General features: G+C 39.9%; 1 protein-coding gene across 8 annotated transcripts in view; it reads left to right on the top strand.

The window, feature by feature from the left end:
* The window catches only part of LOC110989844 (uncharacterized), a 75,217-nt gene that overhangs the window by 18,664 nt on the left and 42,882 nt on the right, over positions 1 to 13,671 (top strand). For 4 of the 8 annotated variants that reach the window (XM_087147121.1, XM_087147116.1, XM_087147120.1 and 1 more), the window contains exons 7-14: positions 515 to 847; positions 1,864 to 2,214; positions 3,707 to 4,057; positions 5,713 to 6,063; positions 6,181 to 6,531; positions 7,665 to 7,994; positions 9,843 to 10,199; positions 12,131 to 12,463. In XM_087147121.1, coding sequence (XP_087003247.1) covers positions 515 to 847; positions 1,864 to 2,214; positions 3,707 to 4,057; positions 5,713 to 6,063; positions 6,181 to 6,531; positions 7,665 to 7,994; positions 9,843 to 10,199; positions 12,131 to 12,463 — 2,757 coding nt within the window. The remainder of the gene's footprint in view (positions 1 to 514; positions 848 to 1,863; positions 2,215 to 3,706; positions 4,058 to 5,712; positions 6,064 to 6,180; positions 6,532 to 7,664; positions 7,995 to 9,842; positions 10,200 to 12,130; positions 12,464 to 13,671) is intronic. The other 4 variants (XM_087147117.1, XM_087147119.1, XM_087147118.1 and 1 more) reach the window with 4 other exon arrangements.

The following is a 13,671-nucleotide window of genomic DNA, read 5'->3' as shown; positions in this document are numbered from 1 at the left end:
ACGTAGCCTGCACGGACGCCGCCATGTTGCATGTTGCCTGTCACTTGTCAGCGATAACTGGTTGTTTGTTCCTGGCATTCGAGTGGCTGACCCACGAACAACAAATCGAGCTGTTTGTCAACATACGGGAACAAGCCGCCCGAACTCGGCCATAGTGTCTCAGAGGCTGTTTTTGGCTATTCAATGCACAAAAGGTTTTTTCGCACCTATCCCAGTGGTACAAGACTCTTACCCTTTGAGGACCTGTTAATATCTGAGCTCTATGGGAAATCTGTCCAATTTGCTCATCTTTATTTCAGAGTGATCTCATCACCTGATGTAAACAGGTTTGTTTTGCAGAACAAGGTTCCCTTTTAATATATCTTTCGAAACAGTTGCAGCAAATTGCATCATTCTCTTTTCAGTTGTGTTCTGTGTACAATTCACTAGTTGCACCTGTCACATCAACAGACATTATGCAATGCTGGCTAGACACTATGAAAGCGTTGACGAAGCATGTTTTGTATCTCTCCAGATGGGAGTGTTCGATTGATGGATGGTGGTTCATCTTCTGAGGGACGTGTTGAGGTCTATTATCAAGGTGACTGGGGGACTGTCTGTGATGACTTGTTTGACATCCAAGATGCTACTGTTATCTGTCGTCAGTTGGGCTTCCCAGGTGCACTAAGAGCTGTGTCAGCTGCTGCTGAATTCTCTGTTGGTGCTGGACCCATTTTACTTGATAATGTGGAGTGCACAGGAGATGAAAGTACACTGGCAGATTGTACCCATGCAGGATGGACTGTCAATAACTGTGGTCATTCAGAAGACGCAGGAGTTGTCTGCTCCGCACCTGCAGGACTGCAAGGTACATGTAAATTGTTAAATTATATAGAAATCAGAATTTAGTGATCTGATTAGCTGTCCTTTGTGTGTGTGTTTTTTAATGGAGTGTTTGGTTGGTAAACCTTGACTTCCAGTTTAATAATGTTATTTTGATTTGATTTTCTAACTTATCAGTGATTTTTTACATTGCAGAGATGCCAATTTGTGTGGTTCAGGGATGATTTTTATGATTTGCTTGTTTTTTTTTCAATTCTATGATCCTGGTATTCCACAGTTTGTACATACAGGGTGATTGATGAGTAGTGTTAGAAACCATTGAGGTCAAATTGCCAGCTTGCCCCATTTGACACCATTCAGTACCTGTAGTGTGCCTGAGCCTCCAAAAAGTGTCGCTGGCTTTCCAGACTGTAGTTAGTGCACAAGTACATTCTCATCACTGCAAAAATTTGTTAATGCTCCAATGTTAGGATCATGCTAAGTTGACTGGGTAGAAGACTATCTAGGATTTAATGTGGAATTGTTGCAGAGTATCTGCACTTTGTTTTGCACAATGGCGACAAGTCTAGAAGAAGATCGGGGATAAATACACCAAAAACTGGCCTTTTTTGCAGGGTCTTTTCGTTGAGAAGCTTACATGTATGTGTTTTGCAACACGTGTGCTTGTAACTGTGACAATGTTGCCCACGCTGGATCTTAGGACATCGAGAATCATAGTAAAACAAAATGACACATTGACTTTTCATTGACAGCTTTTATGCAATCGATTTCAGCTCAAAGGGTGTGGATGTGCTTCTGTTGAAATGTGTTGGAATTGTTTGATAGGGTTGCACTTTTCATTTGGAAAATTTGGCATTTCTGGCATTGTTCCTCCCGTTTAGATTTTATTTTATTAATTTTTAAAAAATTTATTAATGTCATGTAAGTTGTTTTACGGTTTGTGGAAGCCAATGGTTGTATTTTTTAGAATAAAAGGAATTGATAAAGCCCTCTTTGTAGAAGTGTATATTATCTGAAGATTTTGTTTTGATGTTTTTATAGATGGCAGTGTTCGGTTGGTTGATGGAAGCTCATCCGCTGAGGGGCGTGTTGAGGTGTACTATCAAGGTGACTGGGGGACTGTCTGTGATGACGTGTTTGAAATAGAAGATGCTACCGTCATCTGTCGTCAGTTGGGCTTCCCAGGTGCAGTAAGAGCTGTGTCAGCTGCTGCTGAATTCTCTGTTGGTGATGGGCCCATTTTACTTGATGATGTAGAGTGCTTAGGACATGAAAGTACACTGGCAGAGTGTACCCATGCAGGATGGACTGTCAATAACTGCGGTCATTCAGAAGATGTTGGAGTGGTCTGTTCTACAACAACTGCAGGTCCAGAGGTATCAGGACTACCAGGTAATGTTGTTTTTTTATTGTCAACCTAACTGATTTGTCCTGTACATTTTGGCAATTCCAGTTTTGTTTTGACCACAAATGGTGCAATCATGATTTTTTTCACAGTCTTCTTAGTTGTTGGCTGCATTGCATTGTCTGGAAGTATGATGGGATTCTGTGTTTTACCCTTTTGAAATATTTGCCGTTGGAGTGGCTAGACATGTATATGCAACTACCAACTTGCAGAGATGCCAACTCTTGTGATTTGGGATAATTTTTACAATTTGTTCAGTCTGTTTATGATTATATGATCCAAAGTAAGATTTCTACGATTTCTAGCTCTAAGGTATAACACCATACAGTTTTGTACACAACTCTATATCAGCTAGTGCTGGGCCTAGTTATGCGCACATCAGAAACATGTTTCAGGCATTCCGCAGTTTGTGCATACAAGGTGCGTGAGTAATGTTAGAAACTATAGTGAGGTCACATCGCCAGCTCCCCCTATTTAACACTATGAACTGGAGGTGAATATCTGCCGCTTTTATTGTGTTCCTGCCTCAAAATAGTGTTGCTTGCATTCTGCACTGCAGTTAGTGCATGAGAAATGCATGAAAAGCTTTGGTAAACCAGCAAGAACGGATCACCTGTTCACTCCAACTAACGCTGTGGTGATGAACTGGGGGTGAACAGGCATGATTGCACTTCAGTGGCAACGTGATAGAATACGTTTATGTACTGTACACATGAACATCATTGTTATTGCACATGTGCTTTATCGTCCTGAATGTCAAGATCATGCTCAGTTGACTGGATCAGAAGACTATCCGAAATTTGATTCTGGGATTTTCAGTGAGTGACTGGACTTTGTTTTCCCACAATGGCAACAAGTCAGCAGATATTTAGGGATGAATACACCAAACAATGGGCCTTTTTTGTCAGGTCTCGTCCAGGAGAAGGTGATGGGTTTGCATCACATGTAACTGTGACAAATATTGCCCACGCTGGATCTTATTGCACTGAGAAGCACATTAAAACAAAAAACACATTGACTTTGCAATGGCAGCTTTTAATACAATAAATTTCAGCTTAAAGGGTTTGAATGTACTTCTCTTGAAATTTATATTCGGAATCTGCACTTTTTCATTTTAAAAATTTGGCATCTCTGACATTGCCACCACTATGTTAGATTCCATTTAAAACTGAAATTGAAGTGAGCAAACTTTATAATATCATTAATAAATATATAGGTAGCTTTTTAAATAAAGAGTTAAAAAGGAAAATTTTCAATGAATACAGATTTTTTTTTAAATGTCAAGCACAATGCTCAGTTGATTTAAAAAAAATATGTAGAAGGCATTTAATAGTTAACAGTTTTATTGTTAACAGTTGACTTAAATCCTGGAGTTGTTGTTTTGTAGTTGAGGGAAGCCAATGGTTGTATGTTTTAGAATAAAGGGGAAATAAAGTGTGTAATGTCTGAACAGTTTCCTTACGATGTTTTTTTTTACAGATGGCAGTGTTCGGTTGGTAGATGGAAGCTCATCTTCTGAGGGACGAGTTGAGGTCTACTATCAAGGTGACTGGGGGACTGTCTGTGATGACTTGTTTGACATCCAAGATGCTACTGTCATCTGTCATCAACTTGGTTTCCCATCTGCTGTTCGAGCCGTGTCAGCTGCTATTGAATTCTCTGTCGGTGATGGGCCCATTTTCCTTGATAATGTGGAATGCACAGGATATGAAAGTTCACTGGCAGATTGTACCCATGCAGGATGGACTGTCAATAACTGTGGTCATTCAGAAGATGCCGGAGTGGTCTGTTCTACAACAACTGCAGCTCCAGAGGTATCAGGACTGCCAGGTACATGTAAATTGTCAGAGTTTAGTAATCTTAGAGGAGTTCCTAATTGTTCTCAACTGCGATTAGCTCTATTTGTGTTTCGTTTTTTAAAAATGTAGTGTTTGGTCAATAGAATCTTGCCCTCTTGTTTGATAATGTTGTTTTGCTAATTTGGTTTGATAGTTATCTTCTAACTTATCAATTATGTTTTACATTGCAGAGATTCCAACTTGTATGGTTCAGGGATAATTTTATGATTTGTTTAGTTTTTTTGCAATTATATGATCCAGACTAAGATCTTTACAATTTCTAACTCTAGAAGACAAAATTGCACAGCCCATTAAGGTTCAAAAATGTGCCACTGGCATTCTGCAGTTTGCGCATACAAGGTGCGTGAGTAGTGCTAGAAACCAGTGCACTGGTTTCAGTGAGGTCAAATCGCCAGCTTACCTTGTTAACCCCTTCACGGCGGGATGCGTTGAGACACGCCGTAAAAATTGAGATCCTCAGCCCGCTTTTCAGCTATTATTCTCAGCCCACGCTCGAGCGAACACGGTGAAAGAAGGCAGACCCTGGCTTTTGTATATGGTAATTGGTCTTTGTGTGTAGCCCAGAAATGAAAAGACCGAATTTGCATCATAATCACCAGCTTCGCACTAGTCCCCACTTTGAAAAGACGCAACGGGAATGTGGAAGCTTGAATAGAGCCGTATGCCACCAGACAATCAGCCTTTTCACCGTGTAATTCAAAGCGTGCAGAGCACACTGGGCCACAAACCGAGAATTTGCAGTTTGGCAGGTGGCCTTCGTGGCCAAGCGAGGCTGGAATTCTTGGAGTCGGCTTTCGGAAAGAAATTCCCATCGAGAAGGGGTTAAACACTATTATACAATGTACATGCAGCTTATAGTGTGCTTAGGCCTTCAAAAAATGTCACTGGCATTCTAGACTGTAGTTAGTGCATGAGCAGCATTGGCAAACCAGCAAGGTCAGACGGCCTATTCTCTACCAATTAACGCTATGATGAACTGAGGGAGAGTAGGCATGATTTCACTTCATTATTGGCAATGTGATAGTGTACTGTACACTTATCCACCGTACACATGTACATTTTCATAAATACACTTGCGTTAATACCTTAAATGTCAGGATCATGCTTCATTGACCATGTGGAAAACTATCCAGGATTTAATGTTAGATTATTTCTTAGTACCTGGACTTGATTTGCACAATGGCGACAAGTCTAGAAGAAGATCGGGGATAAATACACCAAACAATGGGCCTTTTGCAGGGTCTTTTCGTTGAGAAGCTTACATGTACATATATCTGTTTTGCAAGACGTGTAACTGTGACAGTGTTACCCACACTGGATTTTACGACATTTTGTTGTTTATTTCTATTACTTGAGTGTTTCAGTATTTATGCCTGGCCATCTACTATTCTAGTCAGTCCTGATGAAGATCTGCGGATCGAAACGTTGACTCTATCTTATGTTCTACATGTTGTGTTAAACTACATGTAGCTCAAAAAAAATAAAAAACATAATTTAATTTATATCATGTAGAGTTATTTGACAGTTTGTGGAAGCCAACTTTTTTTTTTAGAATGAAAGGGATTGATAAAAGCCTCTTTGTAGAAGTGTATATTATCTGAAGATTTTGTTTTGATGTTTTTATAGATGGCAGTGTTCGGTTGGTCGATGGAAGCTCATCTTCTGAGGGACGTGTTGAGGTCTATTATCAAGGTGACTGGGGGACTGTCTGTGATGACTTGTTTGACATCCAAGATGCAACTGTCATCTGTCATCAACTTGGTTTCCCATCTGCTGTTCGAGCCGTGTCAGCTGCTGCTGAATTCTCTGTTGGTGATGGACCCATTTTACTTGATAATGTGGAATGCACAGGAGATGAAAGTACTCTGGCAGATTGTACCCATGCAGGATGGACTGTCAATAACTGTGCTCATTCAGAAGATGCTGGAGTGGTCTGTTCTACAACAACTGCAGGTCCAGAAGTTTCCGGACCACCAGGTAATGTTGGCATTTTATTGGCATAGTTGAATGATTTAGAATTCAGAGTTTCACGATCTAAGAAATACTCGTGAGTTTTCTCAAGTGTGAGTAGCTTTCTTTAATTCTTACTTGTAGATGGCAGTGTTCGTTTAGTTGATGGTAGCTCATCTTCTGAGGGACGTGTTGAGGTCTACTATCAAGGTGACTGGGGGACTGTCTGTGATGACTTGTTTGATATCCAAGATGCTACAGTCATCTGTCGTCAGTTGGGCTTCCCAGGTGCAGTAAGAGCTGTGTCAGCTGCTTCTGAATTCTCTGTTGGTGATGGGCCCATTTTACTTGACAATCTGGAGTGCACAGGACATGAAAGTACACTGGCAGAGTGCACCCATGCAGGATGGTCTGTCAATAACTGTGCTCATTCAGAAGATGCTGGAGTAATCTGTTCTACAACAACTGCAGCTCCAGAAGTTTCAGGACCACCAGGTAATGTTGGTTTCAGTTGCATTATTTAGAAATCAGATTTTAGTGGTCTCAGCAGTGCATTGATTGTTCTCATTTCTGAATACCTTTTTCAAGATGGCAGTGTGTGGTTGGCTGGTGGAAGCTCGTCTTCTGGTTTGATTTTTTTATGATTGTTTTGATAATTATTCTTATTTTTTTACATTGCCACCAATTGGTCCATTTTTATTTAAGATCTGAGTTTCAAGTAAGCACACTTTTTAAAGCCTTTACTTGATAGGTGGATTTGAATTTAAAGATTCAAAATAAAATCTCTCCATAAAATCAAATAAACACAAAAATTCTTACAAGTACAGTGTATGCCATACATGTATATTCAAAAACTGAAAACAAGTAAAGCAACACCCAGTACATTTTCATGGATGCATGTGTACATGTGGTGTTTGAAGTGACCTGACACATAAATTGACAAAAATTGAAATTATAAAAAGAGAGTGTGCATTAACCCTAACCCCCTAGGCTCCTGCACTAGAAAGCATACGGAACCTCACAAAATCCAACAGGTTCATGTACTTTTACATGCAGGTTACTGTACCAAACCTGATAAACTCCAACAGAATGAGGCTGTTGGAGTTTGAGTGATATGGTATGGATGGGTCTATGCAGTATAGGATGACTTGCACTGAACAGTACCAAACCTGACAAAATCAAGCATAGTCCAACAATTGGTACAGCAAGCCAGACACTGCACACAATGACCCGTGTGTGTCCCAACTCACACAGAATCCAACACCATCTTCCTGGGCCTTTCATCCCAAATCTCACAAAATTCAACAGCAAGTTCCTCAGGTACAGTATCAAACCTGCCAAAACCTCACAAAACCTGCTGTTGGAGTATGGCAGGTTTTGGGCAATTAGGGTTAAGCGTAGACAAGCAATCAAATACTTAACCTCTAAGGATTTATTGAGTCAACTAGAGATTGGACATAGCTACTTTGTCTCATTTTGTCTAACATTTAATAAGAAAACATTGCAATTTAATTATGTAATTGTTGTTTTTAGTTGGTGGAGGCCCATGGCTGTATGTTTTAGAATAAGGCGCTGTTGAAAGTGTTTAATGTAATATATATGTTTATAATGCCTTCTGTTTTCCACAGTAGATGGCACTCTGAGATTGATGAATGGAGCTTTGCCCTCTGAGGGTCGCGTTGAAATCTTCTACCAGGGTCAGTGGGGGACTGTCTGTGATGACTTGTGGGATTTCAGAGATGCCACTGTTGTCTGTCGTCAACTAGGCTTCCCAGCTGCTCGGCTGGCAAGCTACACACCTTTTTTGGCCACTGTTGCAGAGGGACCAATCTTTTTAGATGATGTTCGTTGTTCCGGAAATGAGGGTGCCCTGGCGAGTTGCCCTCATGCAGGGTGGACTATCAATAACTGCGCTCATGCAGAAGATGCGGGAGTGGTCTGCTTCACAACTAAACCAGGTAATGCAATGTGATAGGGACCACTCTGCTGGAACTAAATATCTGGATCAATCTATCGTTCTTCTATGTGGGAAAGTAAGAAAGACCAGTTCAGACTTGGCGATATTACCGGTGTGTTATGGCATTTACTTTCTTTGTAATATTTGCCTAAAGGTCGGTTCATACTCGGCATGAAAAAGAACACAGATGCAAGAGTTGGGACCTCAGATCAAATTTATACGTCACAAATTTGCAGAAATGAACATATAATTGCTTTGTCCCTAGCCTCTGTACACGCAGTAGTTAATGTGCTTGCTTTGTCCCTAGTCTATGTACAAGCAGTAGTTAATGTACTTGCTTTGTCCCTGGCCTATGTACAAGCAGTTTTTAATATGCTTGCTTTGTCCCTACTAGTAGCCTATGTACAAACAGTAGAATAATGTACTTGCTTTGTCCCAAGCCTATATACAAGCAGTACTTAATGTGCTTGCTATGTCCTTAGTCTATGTACAAGCAGTAGTTAATGTACTTGCTTTGTCCCAAGGCTATGTACAAACAGTAGAATAATGTACTTGCTTTGTCCCAAGCCTATGTACAAATGGAGTTAATGTGCTTGCTTTGTCCCTAGCCTATGTACAAGCAGTACTTAATGTACTTGCTATGTCCTTAGTCTATGTACAAGCAGTAGTTAATGTACTTGCTTTGTCCCTACTATGTACAAACAGTAGTGAATGTGCTTGCTACATGTATGTCCCTAGCCTATATACAAGCAGTAGTGAATGTGCTTGCTATGTCCTTAGTCTATGTACAAGCAGTAGTTAATGTGCTTGCTTTGTCCCTAGCCTATATACAAGCAGTAGTGAATGTGCTTGCTATGTCCTTAGTCTATGTACAAGCAGTAGTTAATGTGCTTGCTTTGTCCCTAGCCTGTGTACAAGCAGTAGTTAATGTGCTTGCTATGTCCCTAGCCTCTGTACACGCAGTAGTTAATGTACTTGCTATGTCCTTAGTCTATGTACAAGCAGTAGTTAATGTACTTGCTTTGTCCCTAGCCTGTGTACAAGCAGTAGTGACTGTGCTTGCTATGTCCTTAGTCTATGTACAAGCAGTAGTGACTGTGCTTGCTATGTCCTTAGTCTATGTACAAGCAGTAGTTAATGTACTTGCTTTGTCCCTAGCCTGTGTACAAGCAGTAGTGAATGTGCTTGCTATGTCCTTAGTCTATGTACAAGCAGTAGTTAATGTGCTTGCTTTGTCCCTAGCCTGTGTACAAGCAGTAGTTAATGTGCTTGCTATGTCCCTAGCCTCTGTACACGCAGTAGTTAATGTACTTGCTATGTCCTTAGTCTATGTACAAGCAGTAGTTAATGTACTTGCTTTGTCCCTAGCCTGTGTACAAGCAGTAGTGACTGTGCTTGCTATGTCCTTAGTCTATGTACAAGCAGTAGTGACTGTGCTTGCTATGTCCTTAGTCTATGTACAAGCAGTAGTTAATGTACTTGCTTTGTCCCTAGCCTGTGTACAAGCAGTAGTGACTGTGCTTGCTATGTCCTTAGTCTATGTACAAGCAGTAGTTAATGTGCTTGCTATGTCCCTTTGCAAAAATTTGTTCATCCCCGGTTACACCTATACACGTATGTCACTTAAGTTTTGTCACTGATTGTGAATTGTCCCTGCTTGAACAAAGAGTTTGCCAAATGTTAGGTTTTGTTGCAGTTCTAAATCTTTTTTCAAGAAGGTCCCACACCAAAAGGCTGGGGAATTTAAGATCCAGAAATTGCTGCCTCCTTGATCATCTTTGATGTCTCAATCTTGACGTGTGATGTTATTTTGATTCTTAGTTTCCTCTGACTCCTTCCTTTCTTTCAGCTGTCACGTTGCGTTTAGTTGGTGGTAATACTTGGTACGAGGGGCGTGTGGAGGTCTACTTTGAAGGTGAATGGGGCACCGTCTGTGACGACCAGTGGGACATCCAAGATGCTACGGTTGTTTGTCGTCAGCTCGGCCTCCCAGCAGCTGTTAGAGCGGAAGCCGCCAGCATCGCATTCTCAACCGGAAGTGGGCCAATCTTCCTGGACGAAGTGAGCTGCACAGGAAATGAGAGTTCACTGGTGGATTGTTTGCATGCAGGATGGGGCACTAATAACTGCCAACACTCTGAAGATGCTGCAGTTGCGTGCGCTGCACCAGCCTCCACTGAGAACCCGGGGGTTTCCCAGATACCAGGTAAGGACAAAATGACCTGGCAAAATTAAACCCTGGATGGAGACTTTAAAATATACGTTGTTGTGGTTTGATTTGTAATCTGTACATGTAGGTTACATCATTGGTACAAGTAAAATCACAAAAATGGGACTGCCTGAATATCATCGTTGAGAGAAATTAAATAACAGCCTCGGTCAATCTGAAAAATATTTCCATCCAGAATATTTCTGTTTTCAAGAAAATATTTTTTTTTTAATTTTCTTAATAATGGTGTACGGTATTTGACTATCGTTTTAAGTGTGTTTCAGTTGGCATACCGGTACCACAAACCTTAACAGGCACCAGTCTTTTGTGTGGTGTGTGAAGCTGCTGTGGGAGTCTGAATACATGGGGAGTACTTAGAGCAGCTAAAAATATGTACTGGCAAAATTCACCCAACAATATTGCAAGCTGAGAGAAGAGAATAACAAATGTAAGGTGTAAAGTACATGTAAAAGAGAGTGTTAATCAATTTGAAGTCAGATTTTATTCATGAAAAGGGATTCTCTTGACCTTAAAAATGCTACCATTTCACTGTCACCGCCAAAGCAAGCTCGTATTATTATATTGTTTCCTGAAAAGTCTTGAAAAAAAATTATGGAATTCAGTTTTCAGATTCTGTTCGCAACCCCAGATTTTGCTTGTGAGCAGCCTCTGGAGTCTTGATGTGTCTATTGTGTAATAGCAGATATGGCTGAGAGGGTCTTGGCACTTCAAAAAAGTTGAATATGATACAAATGGATGTGTCAAATGAACTCATCTTCAGAAGTCAAGGACAAAAGGCATAATAAAAAAAATTGTCAGTTACCTACACAAACAATGGTTGTTACAATTTGTTACCAAACAGACTTATAATTTATTTTTTTATGACATTTTGAAATTTTTCTTAGTATAGTGTTGATGTGGCAAATGAATACATGTATATACTGCATGCAGCACCGTCAATCACATGTTAATATGTGCATAAACAAGAAATCTGTACTACACAGCCTTGTTTCTATTTTGGAAATTTCCACACAAAACCTATTGAAATCTTTAGCTTTCATCATCTGAGAAGTTGCGAAGCAATTTGTAAGGTTGGTTACAATTACCAATACCCATTTCCTACTTCTTTTGTGTGTACATGTACATGCACTGTACATGTATTCTTTTTCACATTTTTCGACACATTTCTGCTTCCCCCATGTCCCCTCGCTAAAGAAAATGAAGAAAAACAACAAAATGAAGAAAAACAAGAAAATGACGAAAAAAAAGAAAATGAAGAAAAAAAAGAAAATGAAGAAAAACAACAAAATGAAGAAAAACAACAAAATGAAGAAAAACAAGAAAATGACGAAAAAAAAGAAAATGAAGAAAAAAAAGAAAATGACGAAAAAAAAGAAAATGAAGAAAAACAACAAAATGAAGAAAAACAAGAAAATGACGAAAAAAAAGAAAATGAAGAAAAACAAGAAAATGACGAAAAAAAAGAAAATGAAGAAAAACAACAAAATGAAGAAAAACAAGAAAATGACGAAAAAAAAGAAAATGAAGAAAAACAAGAAAATGAAGAAAAACGATATACACATCTTAATAATAAGGATTAAATGATCAGTCATTTTTACCATGGAGCTCTACTGAGGAATTATCTACATGTAATAAATGCTTTCTTCATTGCTGTGAGGTTGCGAATTGTTGAAAATGCTGGAACACTGTGTGCTGACACCATGTGAGGTGGATTGTATTACCACAAATCTCCATCACAAGTCAAAAAGTGGGTTTCTCAAAAATGTCCTTCATTCATACAGCTGTATGCATTACACAGTCGCGATGTCTAAACCATGGAATTTGGACTTTCTAAAGAAGTAACATTCTTCAGGCTACCAGGGTGAAAGTTGAATTACAGGTAACGGTATGTAGTGTCAATTTCACAGAGGGCAGTGTTCGATTGGTCGGCGGAACCTCACCTTCGGAGGGACGTGTGGAGGTGTACTTCCTGGGAGAATGGGGGACCATCTGTAATGACTTGTGGAACCTTGAAGATGCCACTGTTGTTTGTCGTCAGCTGGGCTTCCCCGGCGCAGCGAGGGCCCTAACTGCAGGATCATTATATCCGGGCGGAGAGGGGCCGATATTTTTGGATGACGTGTTGTGCAATGGAGATGAGCAAAGAATAAGTGAATGCTCTCATTCAGGATTGCAGAATCATAATTGTGTCCACTCAGAAGATGCTGCTGCTGTGTGTATCACGTCAACAGTTGGTCCAGGTTTTTGTGCTTTTCCTATCTTTAACTGTGATTGTAAATCGAAAACATTTTATTGTTTAACCTAGTCTGTGAGTTTTCTGTATACAAGATAGAGATGTACACGTACATGGTTTCTTGTGATGGGAAAGGGGAACACATCACGTTTGGCACTAAAACTCATAGGGACATCCAAAATTTAGCATTGAGACTTAGGAGGTGATTGAATTAAGGAAGATTTTCTTTGTTATTGAACTATGTCAGTTTGGCAAACTTTAATAACAAGACCCCGAATTTTGATGGCTCTTTCCTTTCTCCATGACTAACCTAAGGAGAATACAAAATCCCCAAACTTAATCACCTTAATTTAGGTCCAGTGCCTGGCTTAACTGCCTCTCCCTCAATAAATAATTCACCTGGCCACTGCTGCATTGTCCAACACTGCAGTAATGAGCAAGGAACAGGTGCCTATAATCAAGCCTCATGGTTGGTGCTTATAAACACTCTACTGAATCGGAATGCATGGCTGTCCCACCCAGGGCAGAGAAAACATATCAATTATCACTCAGTATTTATCATAGTAACTCATCAGTGGTACCACAATATCAATATCATCAACAAAAGTCTTAAGCGATAAAATAAAACTAAGAGTTGAGACTACCTATCATTATACATTAGGTTTCTGCCTCTATCAATGAACAAGACTTAATTAGCATAGCAAACAGCTCTAAGACAAGAGTTCTGCACACGTGCATAAAGGAAATACAGAATGATTGAAATGGCATGATGACTTCTCATGAATGAAAGGAAAGAATCTCTGTACAAACATGAACTCTATCATTACTGCTGGCAAAGCAAATTCACTATACAATTTCAAGATCAAGATTTTGAGAAAATAATAGTTCCACCATGTGACCATCGTAAAATAACTTGAACCTTCACTTAATTACCTTAGGAAACCAAACAGCTGACTAAATCAAGCCAAAAGCAAGGTGATCTCGAGTCTTCCAAACACTAGAAACTTACTTTTACTCTGAAAAGACCCCAGTGCAACCAGTCGAACCTCGTTAATAAGAGGCCCACGTCATCACTGTGGCCATACGTATCATCTTCAATAAATCGGCCACTCAGGAGTTAAACTTGGACTTTAAACTCGTGATTGCTTTTGACTTGTTTTGCAGACTGTTCAGTCACTCCATAGACTGGTGATTATACCCCGACTCCTTAATTTG

The sequence above is a fragment of the Acanthaster planci genome, linkage group LG16, assembly GCF_054643075.1.
Source record: "Acanthaster planci isolate LZ-2023a linkage group LG16, COTS_SCS, whole genome shotgun sequence".
NCBI classification, from domain to species: Eukaryota; Metazoa; Echinodermata; class Asteroidea; order Valvatida; family Acanthasteridae; genus Acanthaster; species Acanthaster planci.
This window is presented reverse-complemented; position numbering and strand designations above follow the sequence as displayed.